The sequence below is a fragment of the Triturus cristatus genome, chromosome 3_2 (assembly GCF_964204655.1).
Source record: "Triturus cristatus chromosome 3_2, aTriCri1.1, whole genome shotgun sequence".
In the NCBI taxonomy this organism is placed as follows: Eukaryota; Metazoa; Chordata; class Amphibia; order Caudata; family Salamandridae; genus Triturus; species Triturus cristatus.
Genome location: NC_140584.1, coordinates 258,018,277 through 258,038,988, shown reverse-complemented (window position 1 = coordinate 258,038,988; position 20,712 = coordinate 258,018,277). Strand labels below are relative to the sequence as shown.

Sequence of the window (20,712 nt, the reverse complement as noted above, 5' to 3'; positions counted from 1 at the left end):
TGAAGATTTACTGTACCTGGCCGAGGAGGGTTTGCAGTTATACATTCCTCTACAAATAAGAGACGCAGAAATACTAGAAACATTTAGTCCTTATGAAGAGGAATGAATTAATGTGGCCAAAACAAATTTAACAGACAATACTGTATTATGCCACCATTTGTCAATTATTTTAAAGAGCACCAACAGAGAGTAATTGACGGTGAAATCAATTAACATAATAATTCAAGAGCCCACTACACAGCTTACTCAGCATTACATCTATAAATGTGGTAGATTAGGTTTCCTAACCTGTAAATGCACAGGAGAGAGCAAGACAATTTTCTATCAAACTGGCAAGTGCATTTTAAATGAGGTGCTACTGTGCCAATATCAATAGGCCTTTGTGTTTATTATTAGTCCACATGATTACAATTGATGAGTGGGCTGCATGGGTTTGTAGAAATGGGCGAGTCGTCGACTGTGGACGTTTAGTGACTGATGGGGCTGAACGAAGTGGTACGCAACTGGATGACGGACTAGATGTGGAGAATAGCGCCCTGCAGGCTATGACTGCAGCAACAGTCGCACCATGTCACTCATCTGTGCCCTTACCCATCCATTTGCCCAGACATCGGACTATGTATTCTGACACTTATTCAACCATCCATCCACTCACCCACCCACCCACTCATGTATACACCCTCATCTGTGTATGGGCCTAGCTCACGCAACATGGACAGATGAAACCAAGGACAACACAAAGACCATATTGATTTTGCATGGTCCCTGGCTTGACTCATTCGTGTTGCGGTCACTGGGTCCAGCCACACAAGCGGGGAAAGTGTTTTATCGTGTGAAGTGTGGGAATGCTGGCTGATAGGAAATGTGTGAATCCCTGCAGATTCCCTAACTTTATCTCACAGAAATGGGAGGAACATAGTTGTTTTTGCCAAACTTTAAGGTTTGAAGGGCATTGAGAGCAAGAAATAGTAAGGGGGATGCATGAAAGCCAGACCACCCTGGACGTTTAGTGTCACTGCAGCTTACAGAATTTTCTTTAACAGTGCTAGTCAAAGTTTAAGGTTTGCATGGCCTACTGAGTAAAAACAAATCTATTGTGAGATCGACATGAGTCCCGATCCTGACTGCCCTAGGTGTCTAGCTATCAAAGATGTCTTGGGTTGGTAGTTTCTAGGTCTCGCGTTGCAGTGCGCAGCACTGCCCGCGCAGCGAGAGACCTGTAGTAGGGGTATGAAAACGACCCTAGGAATCGCACACGCTCGTGCGTGTGCTTTTCCTTTTAGGCCACGCTATTGGCCTTAGCATACGTCTTTTTTACAAAAACAGCACGCATTGGCCAAAGGCGGGCGCATAGCTCCGCCCACGGCCTATTGGTGTCTATTACGCGCACCGCCGCCATGTGGTTTCAATTATCGTGCCCAGACACGGACGCGATAATTGAAACCACATGTCTGCTGTGGCGCGCGCGCACCACTCATTTTTTGTTAGAAGTTCGTCAAACTGGATCCTAAATCTCACTTCCTTGGATTTGGTTATTTGCTGTCCTGAACGCTTAAAGGTGAAACGGATGTGCAGCAGCGGTGCAGGTGTTGTGCGTGATGTACAATCTACTACTAGCAACGATACTGGACCTCGGTAAGGTGGTGGTTTTTCGTTTACAACTTTTTCAAGGTTTGTGGGTGAAGAGAACGAACAACTGACGTGGACGACGCAGTGATTGTCATTAAAAACGCATGCCTCGTTGTCGGAGAGAGGATCATGAACATTTGTATCATTGAAAACATCCCGACTAATGTAAGCGAATATCTGGGAAAACGCTAGCTGCTTTACATCATATACGCCATAAACAGATGGGCTGCTCGCACCACTCACGGGCATTCCTCATCCGTTGCCACCCCCGACCCCTTTGCTTGTTTCTATTGTGAGTTCTGATCTGCAAGACCCTCCAGGTTTTGTCATATTGGCAAAATTATACGGTAAAAAGCATTGTCAAAGCCTGTAGGCCTTGCCTTGGAAAGCTTGTCTGACCATGATTTTTTTTTTTTTTTAAATACCAAAACAATGAAATGTGGGGGAATTAAAACAGCACTACGAGTGCTGTTGGGGCACGGATCATTAGCAGCTTGAGACCAGGAGCGTCGCCGCCTACCTCAAGGCGCTGTGGACATGAGCACTGCTCGCGGTCTCAGCCCAGCCACACGTGTTAGGGGCTGGGGTGTCCTTTGTGTGCATACGCCTGGGCCCTCGCGTGCAGCTTGTGACCATAGATACTTGCCTCGGGGTGACGGAACCCTGAGTGCAGACAAACTTACCTCGGACGCTGTAAACTTGAGACTTACGGCACTCCCAGCCCCCGTATTTGGGGCCTGGATATCGCTTGTGTGCACTCCCCTGCCATTAGGACTCATGCCCTTACCGGAAGCACTGACACCTTGGTTCTGGGACCCCGAGCAGACACCCCTACCCCACGGCCCTGCGTCTTGAGTACAGCGTGAGACCATGCAAACACCCCCCCCCCCCACCCTCCGACTTATTAGGGGCCATGATGTCGCTTGTCAGTAGATTCACCTGCCTGGGGCCAGTCTGCAAGCGGTGGCCAGAGACACAGACCGTGGGGCCCCGAGCACAGCTCGACACATGACACCTCCCAGTGTTAGGGCACCGGGTATCGTTGTGTGCGGGGTCGCCTGCTCGCAGGGGCCCAGCCCTCGTCTGCAGCTTGTGACCAGAGACACTTGCCCTGGGAACCCAAGCAGAGAGACACTTACTTCAGGACCCTTAAAACAGGAGCAAGGTTTGATACCCACCTCCCTTCCTCCCTCTTTCTCTTGTGTGCAGTCATCTTTCCCAGGCACTTGGGCTACGCCTGCAGCTTGTGACCAAAGAGAGGGTCCTGCGCCAAGGCCCTAAGCCGCTGGAGACTTGGAAGTTTTTGGTGCCCCGAGGCGCAAGCACCAGGGGCCTTAGGCTCCACACTTACAGTTTGTGACCAAAGGCGTCTCCTGCAGGTTACTGTGCTCCCGAACCTGGCTTGTGACTCTTAGTGTGGAACACAACTTGTGAATAGAGGTACCTGCCCCTTGAACGCGAGTACAGCCAAAGAAAGGCACAGGGTTATTGCATGACCCAGGCTTGTGAGTACATGCAGGTGTTCCTGGCCTTTGGAGCCCCAAATGCCACTTTACTTGACCTCCTTACCCCGAGCACGACCGGTGAGCAGACACACAAGCGTCAGGGTTAGGGCCCCAGCAGCATACCCTCAACCTTCACTAACAGGTCCCTTGCATTGATGTTATTGAGCCCTTCATGGCCTCTTAAACCCAAGTCATGGAAAATGACTGAAGGACACTGCGACGGTACAACTACAGAGACCCAGCCTGTGTGACCCAGGCACTGGAGCAGAGGTAGTCCCACACTCTGCCAGAGAGGCACTTAAGCACTACATGAACAGCAGCAGTGTGTCACGGAATCACTAATATTAGCACAACAGTCATGCTCCACTAACAATGTGTTCCCCTTTGCTTTTCTCACATTAGTTTCCACCTGTGGACATTACTGTCACCTTTGGCAGCCCACCCTGCCACTCCCTCTTGCAAGCTTCTACTTTCTCATTTGAACTGTCCCCCTAGCCCCCAGAGAACTACCATCGTTGGCACCATTGTGAGAAAAGTCAGGGCACCTGATGATAGTCAAAGCTGAGAGGTCAATAACCGAATGGGCATGGAATCTAAGCTTTCCAATCAGCCTCCTGATCCTACCCGAGTACCTCAGTGGCCAGCTCCTATTCTGACACCAAACCTTACCCTGAATGCTCCTAAGGGTCTAAAAGCCCTTCAGTGTGGGTGTAAACGTTGCCAGCCCCTTGCTGCAGATGGATAATAACGTTATTTATGTGTGTGTAGGCAGTTGGGGGGGGGGGGGGTGGTATCACTTCATTAGTTTGTCAGTTTTACACATGATGTTTCACCTCATTTGTACAGCACTAAACAATAAAATGCTGGCGGCCAGCCTTTGCAAACAGCATTCTGATGCGCAACAACGCTCACTGCGTTTTTTTTAGCTACTTTCCATCCACTTGAGCTAAAAACTATTTTTTTATTAAAATCTGCTGAATATGCTGTAGATGATGGATTTTGGTGCAAATGCGGCACATCCATAATTATATGGGAAACACCAAAAACGCAGAATTGCACCATTCCAGTGGTTCTGATGATAGTCCCTCTGTCCACAGCTCTTCCTACTCTCCCTGACCTTTATCATCCCACTTTTCTCCGCCTTCTTAGTTCTCCCTCACTGCTATGGTCCCACTCTACAGGTGTTCCTGCTTGGCATCTCCTCCTTTGTTCCTCTCCACAGCTCTTCCTGCTTCCACACTACTCTCGCCCGTCTCTCCACAGCTCTCCCTGCTTCAACTCTCCTCTCGCCTCTGTCTCCACAGCTCTCCCTGCTTCCACTCTCTTCTCTCTCGACAGCTCTCCCTGCTTCCACTCTCCTCTCATCTCTACCTACTTCCACTCTCCTCTCGTTAAAATTAAAACGTCATTAATTCTTTGAAGACATCTACAGTTCTTTGCTCTGCTGTGACAGTGAGTCCTGAAACTGGTGTCATAAATAATAACCGATTCCACAGGGAATATATATTGAACAACGATTATGAAACACACCTCTCCTGTGCACATGGAAGTTTGTACAAAGCAGGCTATTTAAACAAGCATTTGCAATGCAATAGGTCTCACGTTTGTTAAAAGTTAGAGCTGTTGACGTTGAAAATGACAATGTTTTTTACTTTTGCTTTTTTTACACCAATGGCAATAGCGCTATGCAAATATAATTACTACACTGCAAATAAAAAAATAAAAGTAAAAAACATTGTCATTTTCAACGCCAACAGCTCTAACTTTAATAAATGCGAGACCTATTGCATTGCAAATGCTTGTTCTTTGAGTGGCAGCTGAGCTGGGGCCTGAATTCCTTGACTGTGGATTTGTGCTAGGTCATAGCGTCTCGCACCAGGTGCTGTATTAAGGAGGGGAAGTGATCTGAAATACAGCATCAATGCCAGGTCTTCACATCAGGTTACTTTCTTCACCCATTGCAGAGACAGATATGAACAGTGGTCTACAGAGGAAAAAGGGGAATGTCTATCTAAAGAATGCCACTTGGGCCAGTCAAACAATGCTCAAGGTGGAAAAAAGCAGGAAAGACAAAATCCGAAGTGTGTGACTCTTAAGCAGTCACTATTTCTTTGTTAAAGGAATTGATGACTTAAGCTATCGCATGTCATCAATTCTTTGACAGTAGACAGACCTAAGAAAAGTATGTATTTTACCATTAACTAAAATGTAACTTTCTCTGTACATGTTATCCTAAACCACCATTTAGAATCCTAGACAACCTTTTCTATATAAAAGCCAAGGTAGGTATTTGATACAATGCGGATCTAGCATTTAAAGAGCAACCGAGCACTTTGAGGATAATATGTTTGCTGTTTTAGCATTAGCGCTGCTGTACTTCGAACATAATAGTACAGCGTCTTGATTGGACTATATTACAGAAATAATGCGATGAGGAAACAGTTTTACACTGTATTTTTATATTACTGATATTTTCCCATATACAGGGCGATGTAGTGACCTAAAGAGAAATACAAAATGTTTTTTTTTAATTCAAGTGAGTACGTCGAATTCACAACCTGGGTTACAAAACAGGCAGAGTGAGATGGTGCGACGCGCCCAAAAAGACACCATTTGGGCACAGTAAAGCAGTCAGGTCATAAATAGACGGAGGCCATATCTACCTATGAGTCATGCCCGATTAACAGCCATTTTTCCTCCTCAGTTAAGAGATCGAAGATCCTCAGAAGCACCGTCTTTTGTAATAACAAACCGCCCTAGTGTAAACAAACTGCTTCAGATCGTACTTCCCAGCATTACTGATATGGTAAATACAACTTTCTAAAATTAATATCGTTCAAAAAGCTATTCTAAATATCAAAGATAGAGAACAGACTGGTGGTACCAGAGGGCACAAAAGGTTTGCAGCGGTCAGTTGTTCATAGTCGCCTGAGCATGCAGGAAGCAGTACCAATTCATTGACTTTGCAAGTGACCAATCTTCACAAAGAGATAAACTGATCCTTGTACGAGACTTTAATCTTCACAGGGGCACCTCAGAAAACTTGGCTGACGACCGGTTTGCCACATTTCTCTCCAGAAATCTTTCACCACACAACTCTAAACTAACACACTCCAGGAGCACAACGCTTTACCTTCTTATTTCTAAAGATGCCCTGCTCACAGCAGATGATCCTATACCAGTAAATGGGTCCGAACACTACCGCATTCCTTTCTCACTTCACCTCTCATTTGGTAATCCTGGGATATCCAAAAAGGCCAACTACCTGGTTTTGCAAGGGGCGTGATTTCACCGGCTGCAAGATGGCCGCACCTAGAGTGGGCTCTGCTGGCCGAGTGCTTCATCCGCCATAATCCTGGTGAATGCAAAAATTACTCTGCAATATCGCGTGTGGGCTGGCCGGATCAACGGGGCACTTGCTGTGGCCTATTTGACCCCCTGATCTACCATAGTGTCGTCGTTCCCGTCGGAGGTCTGCCTGGACAGAGGGCTGCAGGCGCTGGCCGTGCTATGTGGGCTGTGACCGAGGCTGGGAGCGGAGCTGCCTGAGAGCGCTTTCGTGGACCGTGGCGCTGTGGCCCTGTCGCTGCTCCTCTCCATGCTACGGATGGTGCTGCCGGTGCCCTGGTGACGTGCCAGGCCGGGGCCATACCGCCTTACCTGCCACGGAGCGTGTGGAGCATGCTTGCGTGTCCTCTGGTGTTTGCTGTCAGTAGGGGGGCGTTGGTCTGCCAGGGGGGGGGGGGGGGGAGCTCATTGGACCAGCAGAGGCCTGTTACAGCGGCACAAGGGTCCGCACCTCTCTGCGCACCCCGCTAAAGACTGCACACATATGAAGGGTCACCTCCCTGGATGTCCCTGCGGGGAGCGCGCTTAAGGCCATAGGCCCACGCTGAACTCTGCTGACAGGCATGGACGGGTGGCGTCCACCCCGCCCCGCCCACACCGTGCCACCACTGTGCTCTTCCTCTTTGTCCTTTTTGCCTCACCCTGCCGTATTGTAGCGTCTCATCGGACCTGCAACTCGTGGTTCGCCTGGAGGCACGTGGCATTTGCATAGTGGGCCTGCCCTGTGCCCCTCCACTGCTGAGGGTGGGTTGTGCCTGGGAGACCCGCTGAAGTAGTGGCCTTGCTGGTCGACGGCGGGGACGGGATGTGCACTGTCAGACCGCAGCACCATCAGCATTAACCCCAAAACGTAGCTGCTGAATCTTTCCCCTACGCCTGGGCGAGAAGCTAACTGTCAGCATTGGAGAAGTCAGACTCCAAGCAGTCAAAAATGTCCTTGGAGGGCAGACGCGTGGACCGCATGGCCGAGCCATCGCATTTGGCGAAGGAGCAATCCATGCAGACAGTAGATATCAATGGACGAGACGATATCTGGTCGATACTAATGGAGGTCAAATCCAGCCTAAAGTCGATAGTTACAAAAATGGATCCCCTTACTGCGCGACTAGATCAGGTGAAACAGCGGGTAGATTTGCATGAAAACGGGATTACGCAGCTGGAGTAGAGTATCGGACTTGAAGATACGCTCACAGGAGATCGGCAACGTATGCTACAAATGGATAAAGTGCTGGAACTAATCCGAGCAAAGAATGAGGATTTAGAATCTCAATCCAAACCGAACAATCTCCATATCATTGGCATCCCTCTATCCACAGCGATCTCCAAAATGGAAGACTACCTAGAATCCCTGCTCCGTGAACTCTTTGGGCCGGAACTGTCAGCGGTCTTATTTGTCGAGCGTGCGCACCACTCGCTGGGCCCGCCGCATCCGCCTGGGGCCCCGGTGCACCCGATAATTGCCCGCCTGCTTTAATTACCGTGACCAGGACGTGATCCTGTGTAAAGCCAAAGAAATGGGCGAAATCACACATCAGGGCAACACTTTGTCCTTCTTTCCAGACTTCACTTTAGCTGTGCAGGCCGCAAGGAGGGAATTCCTACCTGCTAAACGCATCCTCCAGCAGTTGGAGATTCCCAATGCTCTCTTATATATGGCCAAACTGTGAGTTGCCCGCAGCGGCAAACCACGATTCTTCATGGATCCTAAGGTGCACTGTTGTATGTGAAGCAGATCAGCAAGGACAGAAAGAGGTCTTCTCCCACGCCTTATATGTCGGAGGAGGGTTGGAGCAGTGACAATTACTAACAGCCCGCTGGTGGGGTACACATTACTCTTCAGTCTATTCCGATTATGCTCTTGGTGTAGCAGCACTACTCAAGAAGGGGCTGCCGTTGCACACAATGCACTCCGTCATTGATGAGGCAGGTAGATACGTCATCTTGGTGGGCATGCTCTATGCGCAACACATGATCATGGTCGCCATTTATGGACCAAATACGGATGACCCTGATTTTTTCCTTAATATCTGGAGGCAGGTTCTAGACTGTGGCCCTCGTCCAGTGGTGTAGGACGGCGAGTTTAACGTGGAGCTGCAGGACCCCTTAGACCGTTCAAGCACCAAGCTACAACACCCACACTCGGCAAAGACACTGAATACACTCATAACTGACAATGCATTGCTACATATCTGGCACCACACACATCACACCAAGCATGACAGCACCTGCATCTTCTCCACACATGGCTCATGGTCCCGCATCGATTTTTGTCTGATACTCTTACCACTCACACTCTCCAACCACTCGACGGTACGGCTGGTTCTTCAGCTTTCACAGATGTTCCTGTGGTGGCTGCCCCCGCATGCCCTGCAGGATGTGGCGTTCAGGGAAGAGATTCGACAAGCCATTACAGAGTATTTCACCTTGAATGCTGGGTCAGTGCAGTCACCACCTAAACTTCGGGAGGCATTCAAGGTTGTAATTTGTAATTCGTGGTACGTGTGTAGCCAAACAATCGGGCGAGCGCCAGTCGATAAGGGGGACCCGAGCGAGACTGGAGTCGGACGTTCAGGAGCTGAAGCTGGCATACAACCAGGTCCTCAAATTAAGCACAGAAGCCGACATAAGAGCCAAACTTTCAGAGTACCAGACTGAAGTGGAAAGGGAGGTCCAGCATTTCGGTAATGCATTCGCGCCGATAAGGCGAGGGCGACTGCCCTGGCAATACACTGGCTGGACTGCTGCATAGGCCAAACGCCTCGGAGTATGTGTCCGAGCTGCAGGATACGGAGGGCCAACTGGTAGCATCCTACGAAAAACTTCCCTCGGTTATGTTCGCCTTCTTTGCCCGGCTTTACTCAACAGGGGGTGGTGAGCGACCCGGAATCTCTACAATGATACATAGACTCCATTGAGTTGCGCTGGCTTTATCCTGCACACCGTGACTATAGGGACACTCCAATTACGCCGGAGGAGGTGGCGAGGGTTATTGCCGGCCTCCCTGGTGATAAGGCGGCTTCTACAAACAGCACACCACCATACTCATTCCCCATCTTATTGAAATGTACCACAAGTCTTTGTTGGTAGGTTGCCTCCCCTTACTCTTCGTGAAGCCATCACCATAACCATGCTGAAGCCGGAGAAGCCGCCCAAACTCTGCAATTCCTATCGTCCCCTATCTCTTATTATTGTAGATAATAAAATATATGCGAAAATCCTAGCGAACCATCTGCTCCCTCTCATGCCACTAATAGTGCAGCCGGATCAGTCTGGGTTTATGCCGGGGAGGGCCACATCTCACAATCGCACCACATTCACCCCCCTCTGCCGGCAGTGGCGGCCATCCTGGACGCCACAAAGGCGTTCAACTCCCTCGAGTGGTCCTTCCTCTTTCCCTTTCTTGGGCGCCTGGGCTTTAGCCCCAGTTTAATCCAGGAAATACGCTTACAGTACACTCTCCCATCAGCGCAAGTTAAACTTAATGGCCACATCTCAGACCCTATTATTACACGTGGCACAAGGCAAGGCTGCCCTTTCTCCCCCCTGCTGTTCGCAGTGGAGCCGCTCGCGGCTAGACTGTGCCAACACCATGCTGAACGAGGCATCGGCTACACCACCCGTGATCTGGTAGTGTCTACATACGCAGACAATATCACCTTATATAGCCGCGAACCGCATGAGAATCTTGCGCCTCTGACAAGAGAGGTAATTCGCTTTGGATGCTAATTCGCTTTGGATGATACTCAGGCGTTCAGGTAAATTGGGGCAAATCTATACTGTTCCCGCTTACGGACGCAGCATGTCCATTTCAGACTGAATGGCCAATCAAATGGGTGTCTGAGCCGACTAGGTACCTGGGCATATGGCTGAGCAGGGATCCGGAGGAACTGTAGAAAGCAAATTATAGGCAGGTGGCGGACTGGTTCAAGGCACGTATTCAAATGTGGAACAAACTACCGCTATCCATCGTTGGACGTATCGCTATAGCAAAAATTATCACTTCACCGAAATTGATATACCTATTTGTCAATGTCCCACTCCCCCTCACAGCTCAGTTTTTCAAAAGGCTGCGCTCCAACATGATCAGGCTTGTGTGGGCAGGCAGACAGCCGATATCATCATATGAAATTCTCACATTACCCCAGTCACGAGGCGGCTTGGGTGCGCTGGATCTTAAACTATACGCTTACTTCGCCCAGACGAGCTTCAGACATTTTTGGTTGCACCCCACGCCGTTTCAACCGTATGTGGCAGTAGAGTACAATTGTGCGGAGCCAGGGCAGCTGAAATTAACAGTGGAATGTGTGCGGTGGGCATGGGACGGTATCCGTAGACAGGTACTGTCGTGCTCTATGCTCCTTCCGCCACAGAGGCCGATAATCCCACCTTCCCCCACTGCAGGACAAAGGGGCAGCGCGACGTGCAAGCACGTTAGGCATCAGAAAGTTAGCGGACCTATACCCGGTTGACCAATTTCTCCCCCCATTTTTTAGCACCGTTGAACGACCAATCACATTGTGACACATTATTATACTACCAGATTAGGGCGACCTGCAAGGACAAGCACGGTACCTTCCCGGCTCCTCCATCAGTCAGCACTGCACTCGAATATGTAAAAACAACCACATCACCGCGTAAGTTAATCACTCCGCCTTTATGCCCTGTCGAAAACTGCTTCCCCGTTGGACAACTCATGAGTGCATAGGGAGTGGGAACTGGACTTAAACCTGGACATACCGGAGGAGCTAGGCTCTCGGTCTGGCCACAGCAATAGAGCCATATTTCCCAACTACAGGTTACGCCTGATACACTTTAATATCTGCACAGAATATACCGCACACCTTCACAGGATCGGCTGAGGACACGGCGTGTGTGCGTTGCTCCGCGCGACCTGCCACTTTTGCGCACCTGGACGTGATCAAGGGTAGCACGCTACTGGCGATCCCCTTTCACCAGATCGAGCCTACTATGATATATTAAAGAAACCTCAGAAAAACGCAGGGTGGCGATACACTGGGGCCGGCGCCCACAGTGCAGGCGTGGCTGAGCGATGGCACGCAGTGTCAAGCACAGCTCACTACCTACTAGGACCTTACGCCCCCATGGTGCCAGCCGATAGACATCTGGGACCCACTCTTGTCATATCTGCGTCAGCATGGCACTCCCACAGCGACTCCCGCCTGCGGATACCTAGAGTGGATCCACCATGCGATGTGCTGCCTGGAATGGTCACCTAGTATACCCCCTTGACACACACAACGTCATAATTTGCCCCATGGCCTCAAAATGCTTTTGCCTCATATGTCACTGTGATGGGGAGTTACATTATGTTGTCTACTTTACTGAACGTGTAAATGTTGGATACTTTCAAAATGTTGCCACTGCATTGGGTTGCCTCCTGTACTGTGCACTTTCTATATGCACCAATAAAAATGTAATAACAAGCATTGGCATAGCCAATAGGTCTCGCCTTTGGGACGTTATAAGTGTATAGCCATGCAACAGTTGCATAACTAAACACTTATAAGGTCCCAAAAGCGAGACCTATTGGCTATGCCAATGCTTGTTTTAACTGCTGCAATCTATTGAAGCCTCACGGAGAACATCAAAGCGGAAGTGAAAGTAATCGCGGTAAAGCGCGACGCGCGCCCGCGCACATGCACTGTAGCTCTAGGCTGGCCTGGTAGCACTTTTTGGAGCCCTCACAAAATGTCTCGCCAGATCAGCGCATGCGCTGGGTCAGGCGAGACCTAAAAAATTAAAATTTACTACATGGTTTTGCAATACAAAGAACAGACTTCAACGCTCTCAACAACACTGCTAAGAAGGTACTAGCAGGCATCAGCTCAAATTCTGACGTCAATGACTTGACTGCTCAATGTTTTACCTTTTTTTCTTGATAGACAATGTAGCTCCACTACAAAGCAAGAAGAAAAAGCCAACACCGTCTGCCCCATGGCTTAAATCGATCTATGATGAAAAGAAAGATCTAAGAATCCTGGAGAAGAAATGGAGACAGTCATCCTCCGTCTATAATCACTCATACCTCCAATACGCAAGATCAGTGTCATCACAAACATATCATTAGAGAAAAATCAAATCACTCTAAAACCCTTCTCGACTCTGCCAAGAACGGGCCAAAGAAACTTTTTGACCTAACCAAAACCACCAGCAACACCCCCTCGTCTTCAACCACCAAATTGGACCAACTACCCAAGAAAGCACAAGAATGTGTACAATTCTTCGATGCAAAAGTGAAATTGCTCCTTGATCACAACACACATCCAACCCCACATGAGGTATGCAAATCCAAAGGCTCCTGGCACAGTATCGCTGAGGATGCCCTCCTCAAAAACATCTTGAAAATGAAACCTACGAACCATTCTGAGTCTGGAGCCTGTCCCAAGCAACATTGCAATAGACCTCCAAACCCACACTACTGGATAAATCAATTATCCTCATTTTTAGCCAAGGATCCGTTCCTGATGCCCTCGAAACTGGTCAGGTGACCCCACTACTAAATAAACCCTCCTCGAACGTGAATGGCCGTAACAACTTCCGCCCCATCGCCAACCTCCCTTTCATAGCCAAAATCAGTGAAAGATGTGTAGCAGAGCAACTCACCCAACATATCAAGAAAAACAATCTTTCAGATGAATTTCAATGCTGATTCAGTCAAAGCTGCAGCACCGAAACAGCACTGCTATAGGTTATCGATGATGCCCTTCGAGTCCTAGACTCCGGCAGCTCCTGCCTCCTGATCTTTCCTGACCTTCCTGTAGCCTTTGATTTTGTAAACCATTGCACACTTAACACATTAAAACAAAGAATGGGAATTGAAGGCGTAGTACTTAAGTGGTTTGAATCTTACCTCACAGGTATATCTCGGATGATTAAAATTGAAAACTGTCTCAAGTCCAGAGGTCAAATCAAGGTGTCCCTCAAAGTTCTATCCTTGCTTTGACCCTATTTAATCTTTAAATTGAACCGCTAGGAGCCCTTTTAAAAGCGGCCAGGATCCTTGATCACCTGTATGCTGACAACAACCAACTCTACCTCAAGGCATCCTCCACACACCTCACTTCTCGCCACCATCCTCAACTCCATCCCAGGATGGATGACGTCTCACCACCTAAAACTGAATCCCTCCAAGACCAAATTCCTTCTTATCTCTCTCTCAAACTCTACAATTCATGTTCAATCATGGATGTTTAATCTGACCATTCTTAACAGTAAACCCACCATCATTGACAATGCGAAATCACTAGGTGTCATCCTGGACAAAATATTTACCCTCCACTCCCAAATCAAAACCATGGCCAAGAATGTGAGCTTCCAAAGACACCTTCTCAGGGGGATCCCACTTTACATTCCTAAACAAGACCTGAAAACTTTTGTCCAATCTATGGTACTCAAGACTGGGCTGCTGTATTTCTTTCCCTGCAGGCCTCCCTAATACCCACTTATCTCCTTCAGAATCTGTCCTCCACTTGGCAGCACGTTTCGTCTACCTTGGGCAAAAAAATGACCATATCACACCTATGTTGATAACTTTGCTAGATTCCTATTGAAGCTAGAAACATATGCAAGACTGCTTGTATCACCCATAAAGCCATTCACACTTCATCACCCTTTCTACCTAGCAGGCAAACTAAAGATACCTGGTGGCTCTAGACCTTCACGAAATACTGAAAATCTGCTGCTCGAACCTTCAAACAGGAAAGGCTTATGGCGCAATCTTTCTCAAGTAATGCAACTAGAATTTGGGAATCACTACCTCCAACCACCTTTTTCTGGATCGATCTTCAAAAAGGACCTTAAAACTCTCCTCTTCCAAAGACATTTTTCTCAATAATCTCTCCTTGCCAAGCTCCCCACCAGACATATGCCCTCACATTTAATGGAGTGACCCAGACTGATACATGACACTCAAGTTATAATGACCTTTCCGCTTTAACTCCGTAAATATGGTTTTGTGTAACCTTAATCGTATTCCATTTTCTTAAATATGCAATTTGTAATGAATAGGATATTTCTAAATACGTAACTCTCAACATGAGTAACCATAGTAGCTATAGATGCCGTCGCCTACTAGCCTGTTATTCTCAATTTCTCATGTAACGTTCTTGCATCTTTTGTAAAGCGCTCTGACACTTCTGGGTAATATCCGCGCCATATAAAAATGCATACATAAATAAATCAGCGAATGGTGCCGAGATTTTTATAAGATGAAGACAACCTTCTCAGGGGCACAGGTTAGCACCGGGCAACTATTTTCTCAGGACATAGCACCAGCTTATTGTGGGAGTAGGCAACAAGCTGCACTGAAAATCAGCACTTTTTGGGAGGAGTGCAAGGAGTGGCACGAGGCGTTTGCAGGGTGATGCACAGGGTAGGTTAGAGCTGGGGACTGCACGGGGCGAACAGAGGTGAACCTAACCTTTGAGGGTACTGACCTGCACAGGCCAGGAACAGCAATTTCATGAGATGCACTGGCGAGGAGCAGGCTACTTTTGGAGGCAATAATAAACAGCGTAGGCTGACTACAGCCCTGTACGGCAGGGATGGCGCTTATGTGCAGGGGATGCGCTTAGCCAAACATGGGGACCTGGAAGCCCTGTCAAAATGTGGCTTACAGTGAAAGCTGAATACTATTGTAACAGGTTACGGGGAACCTTGCAGTCTTTTCACGCGATTCCCAATGGGCGCCATTGACTCACCAGGACGGGCAGTCGAAAAAGGGCTTGATCGGATTAGAGGCTCCAGCCATTTTGTGTACAAACCACTCGGCCAAAATCAGAAGGCACGACGGGAAAGGACGCTTCACCAATGGCAAAGGCAGTGTGGCGCATGCGCATTTCCAACAGACCACTGTAGCGAGTACATTTCAGAAAGGAACGAAAAAAAGACTAAAGCCAAACGTTGTGGATAGAGACAAAATACTACAAGACCGCGCGCAAATAGCCATTGACGTTTAGGGAAGGCTATGTTACAAAGTTGTATAGTTTTGCGTTCATGTCCGGGGCTGCTTTCCGTGGGCCATTAACAACTAAGGAAATATTATACCGAGGCGGTCAAAAAATATTTTAGGGAGCTAACGCTCGTAATTAAAATAATGCATGACCGTATCGTTGATAGAGTTTACTGTATGTCGAGTAGATACATTGAGTCATTAGTAAGGTTGTCGTCTTTTCCACAGAAAAATGCTGGCCATTTGTTCACTTTTTACAGTTCTACAAAGACTCAGACATCATCATTTTAAATGATACACTCCAATCGACCCAATTCAGGCGGGAGTGCTCCGAATTTTGAATTGGCTCTATTTTAGCTGTCACCTGCCTGAAATTGCCCCAGCTTCAAAATAAGTGTTGGCGCACAATGTAATCACTAACCTGTAACTCATGGGGCACGCATAGTATTTGGAAGTATTATCTATTGAGATTTGAGTGTAGAATTGTATTGTGTAACATGTGCAAAGTAGACCTAGAGGGGTTAGTAGGTTCCCAGTATATATAGTGGGATGTAGAATGTTCATGGCAGATGATGCTGTGCTTATTGGTGCCTGTACTCATGGGCATCCGCAGAAAGTTTTCCAGGTGGGGGCTAACCTGGCAAATGAAGGGGTGTGGCTAATGTTAATCAATAGGGGCGGGGCTAAAATGGCAGACAATCAGGATTGACTAATGCTCAAGCCAAGCTGAGAAAAAAAAGTGGTGAATTCTGCATTTGAAACTGGACAACTATTAGAGCACACATGAAACCTAAAATTACCCCCCTGTCCCCTTAAAACCCATACCCGCCCTGAACCCTAAAATTACCCCCTGATACCCCAAAACCCATACCCACACTGAACCCTAAAATTACCCCCTGCCACACCAACACCCATGCCCGTCTGGAACCCTAAAATTACCCCCTGGCACCCGAAAACCCATACTCACCCGGAACCCTAAAATTACCCCCTGGCACCCCAATGCTAGCGTTCTAGTCTTCGCGTGTGCGCGATGACGTAGGACGCAGCGGCCATCTTGGAAATCGGCAATTAGCGCGGTGCCGCGGAGCTGATCGGACGTCTCCCGGCGCTCTCCAAGAATTATAGTAATCTTTATAATAAAATCATATTATAAGTAACAAGCCTGTGCACAAGTCATTACCTCAAGGAGGGGCCATAACCACATTACAACTGACGACGAGACTGGGACCAGGGAACAGACGAATACCCAGGCAGAGCCCAGAACCCACCCACGCAGGCACAAACAGTAAGGAGAGCGCGGCAGAGGGGAAGTGCTAGGACAAAATGCAGAAAGTACAGAGCATACTTGATAAAGACCAACAGCAGCCGGCGCAACAGCCACGTGCGAAGGGACAGCGATCCACGCAGCCACACCTCAAGGCAAGGGAGAAGCGGGTAGAACAACCGTACAGGACGGACACTGCCCACCAGTGAGGGGAACACAGGGGTCAAGACAGCGACCGGGGAAGCGCAGAGGCCAGCTCTCCTGTTCACGGAAGACAAACGGACTGCCTGAGGCCATGGCGGAGCAAGCAGGACACAGACCAGGGGGTGGAGCAGCGGTGCAACAGAGTCCTCCACGCATACCAAGGCAAAGCGCGCCAGGTAGCCCCAGGGGTGAAGAAGAGTCACCGGGAAGAAGAGCAGAAACGTGCGCCCAACCGTCCTCGCTCACGACACCCATTCCATTCCTGCCGAAACCAGGAGATCCGTCGATGAAGTGGGAAGACTGGAGAGAATACTTTATGAACTATCTGGAAGCCGTAGAAGACAAAAACGGAGAAGCATTTCCAAGTAAGAGAAGGAAGAGAATACTACTTCACAACCTAGGCCCAGAAGGCATCAGAGTGTTCCAGAACATAGTCCCGACGCCACGACAAGCGGCAGATGACGTATTCCAGCATGCTATTGATGACCTGAATAAGCATTATAGACCAGCAGTGTGCACGTCCATAAACCGATACAACTTCCAACAGAGGAAACAGGCAGCGGGGGAGTCTGTAGACGAATATGTGGCCGCATTGAGGAAATCAGCGGCCACGTGTAAATTTGGCGCGTTACACGACAAATTCATAAAGGATCAGATCGTAATGCACACGACGAATGCGACGATCCAGGGCAAGCTGTGGGTAAATGGAGAGGCGACCCTGAAGGAAGTTATAGCCATGGTGAAGAAGGTGGAGCTGTCAAAGAAATGCGCGGAGGCGGCGAAGAGAGAGACAACATTTAGGCCCATGGTGAACAAAGTCACCAAAGCGGAACCACCGGAAAGAGGCAAGGGGACCGCGGAGGACATGAGAGGGCAAGCAAAATGGATGCCCAAGTCAGCACCGGCGAAGAAGCCGAGTAATGAAGGCAAGAACACGTGCTTCCGGTGCGGCAGTCTGTCCCATCCAGCCTACGAGAAACGATGTCCTGCGTTCCGAGCGAAATGCATGTTTTGCGGAATAGTAGGGCATTACGAGAAAGTATGTCGCCGAAAGCAAAAGAGAACAGCAGTAAAGTACGTTGCACAGGAGACTGAGGCGGAAGAGGAAGAGGAAGAAGATGGCGTGTTGTGCATAGAAGAACACGTGCTGGAGATCAACTGCAACCGTCCCAAGAAACCCCAGTGCGACCTGGTGATAGGAGGTATACCGATAAAGATGGTGGCAGATTTTGGATCCCCGTACACCATAATACAAAAGATGGTATGAGAGGAACACTTCAACGAGCACCTGGGGAAGCACCTGAAGCCCCCAGACATTCGCCCAGTCACATTCACGGGAGACTCTATCCCCATGGTGGGTTACAGAAGATTGAAATTCTAATTCAAAGAACGGAGTGCGAGATGCAAACTGTACGTGGCGGAGAAAGGCCCTTCGGTGCTGGGGTGGATCGACCAAGGAGATCTGGGAATACAATTGAACCCCGGAGGCACCACACAAGTCTTGATGACCTGTGAAGAACAACAACTGGTCGCAGGGAAACTGAAAGAAGAATTCACCACAGTGTTCGGAGGCAAGGTTGGCAAATTAACTAAATTCACACACAAGATCGAGCTCAGAGCGGAAGCGAAACCGGTGTGTCACAAAGTAAGGAATATTCCGATGGCAATCTGAGAAAAAGTACAACTAGAATTACGCAGACTAGAGGACAATGGCATCATTGAAACGATTACCAGTGCGGAATGGTTGACTCCATTGGTAGTAGCAATGAAACCGAACGGCAAGGTGCGTCTATGTGTGGACTTGAGAGAATTAAACAAAAACATAATTCCCACTACCGAGGATAGACGAAATGCTAGCGATGACCAAAGGGGTGAAATGGTTCTCTACCATTGACCTCACATCAGCCTACCATCAGATAGCCCTACACCACACATGCCGAAGACTGACGTCGTTCATAACCCGTTCGGATGCTACCAGTTTCGCAGGATGCCATTTGGACTGGCCTCGGCAGCGGCAGTATTCCAGAAACTCATGCACAAAATATTTAAAGAAGTAGAAGGAGTTCAGTATTTCCAAGATGATATCTTGGTAATGGGCAAGAGCAAAGCGGACCATGACGCCAAGTTGTCCAAGGTCCTACATGTCTTGGAACACAATGGACTCACAGCAGAGTGGGACAAATGCCGGTTCGGCATGACATCCGTTACATACTTAGGGCATGAGATCAGTGACCAAGGCATCACACCTAAACAATCCAATGTCAAAGCAATATGTGACGCGCCATCGCCGGGGACAAGGAAGAAGTCAGATCATTCCTAGGCATGGCTGAATTCTACAGCAAATTTGTACCTCACTTCGCCACCAAGACACACCGCTTACGTCAACTCCTATGGGAAAAAACAACCTTCAAGTGGACTGAGGAGACTCAGGAAGAATTCCGGAAGATCAAGACAGACATCAGCATAGCAGTCCCCTTGAGCGGTTATGATCAGCAAGCTAGATCAGTTTTGACGACAGATGCGAGTGAAAGGGGCCTGGGGGCGGTCCTAATGCAAGAAACGAAGGAAGGAGAACTAGCCACCCTCAGCTTCGTGTCCAGATCCTTATCGCCCACGGAACAAAAGTACAGCGTGATAGAAAAAGAAATGTTGGCAGCAGTATGGGCTATGGAGAAGTTCCGCCAATTCTTATGGGGCACAAGATTCAGGATCAGAACCGACCACAAACCCCTGGTCAAAGTCCTCACATCATCTGGACATGCTAATGCGACCCCCCGCATTGCAAAAATGACTTTGAAACTACTGGATTACAGGTATGATGTAGAACACATTCCAGGAACCAGAAACAAAGTAGCAGACTACCTCAGTCATGCCGCAGCCATGGAGGAAGCTCCGAGAGACTCCGAGGAGGAAGACCTTAGAGTGGTGTTCACCGAAGATCACGAACGAGTGATAGGCGAACAGGTGTGGAAGGAAGCGTACAAGTCTGACTTGGACATCGAGGAGGTCAAAAAGTACACACTTGAGGGATGGCCAGAAAAGAGACACATGGAGACAGCGCTCAGAAAATTCTTTGAAGTAAGAGAGGAGTTATCAGTATGTGACCAAGGGATCTTCCTGCGGAGAGGCAAAAAAGTAGTTCCGCCCCACGCGTTGGTGTCACGACTGCTAGCCATTATACATGAAGGACACCTAGGCATTGTTAAAACGAAGCTCCGGGCGAAACAGATGTATTGGTGGCCAGCGATGGACAACCAGATAGAGAGGCACGTGCGGGAGTGTAATCAATGCCAAAGAGTGGACAAGTCTCAAAGCATGATGCGTCCTCCTTTAGAGAAAATTGACAACCCCACTAACCCGTGGGAAGATTTGTCGATAGACATCTTGGGGCCAATATTGGACAACCAAGGAGTCCAGAAATACGTAGCAGTAATGGTGGACCGGTACTCAAAGTGGCCTGAAGTGGACATACAGGAAGACATGGACACAGACAAAATATTAAAATGTCTAACAACAGTTTTCCTCAGAGAGGGGATTCCACACTCTCTTCTAAGTGACAATGGGCCTCAGTTCACATCAGAAAAATGGAATGCGTACATGGGAAGTAATGGGATAAAAGTCAAACATACTTCCATATACCATCCAGCAGGGAACGGACTAGTCGAGAGGTTTAACAGAGTCATCATGGGCTCGATACAATCAGCGATAGGATCAGGGAAGGACTGGGAGAAAGAACTCAAGTGCATGTTGTGGGCGTACAGGATTACCCCGACAAGCAAAGGATACAGTCC

General features: G+C 48.5%; 1 protein-coding gene across 2 annotated transcripts in view; it reads right to left on the bottom strand.

Moving 5' to 3' along the window:
* PPP1R8 (protein phosphatase 1 regulatory subunit 8) overlaps nt 1-15,341 on the bottom strand; it is a 95,082-nt gene extending 79,741 nt beyond the window's left edge. Inside the window, exon 1 of one of the 2 annotated variants that reach the window (XM_085647567.1) lies at nt 15,203-15,341. In XM_085647567.1, the coding sequence (XP_085503693.1) occupies nt 15,203-15,252 (50 nt within the window). In that variant the 5' untranslated portion in view covers nt 15,253-15,341. The remainder of the gene's footprint in view (nt 1-15,202) is intronic. The other variant, XM_085647568.1, reaches the window with a different exon arrangement.
* Between the last annotated feature and the right edge of the window lie 5,371 nt (nt 15,342-20,712).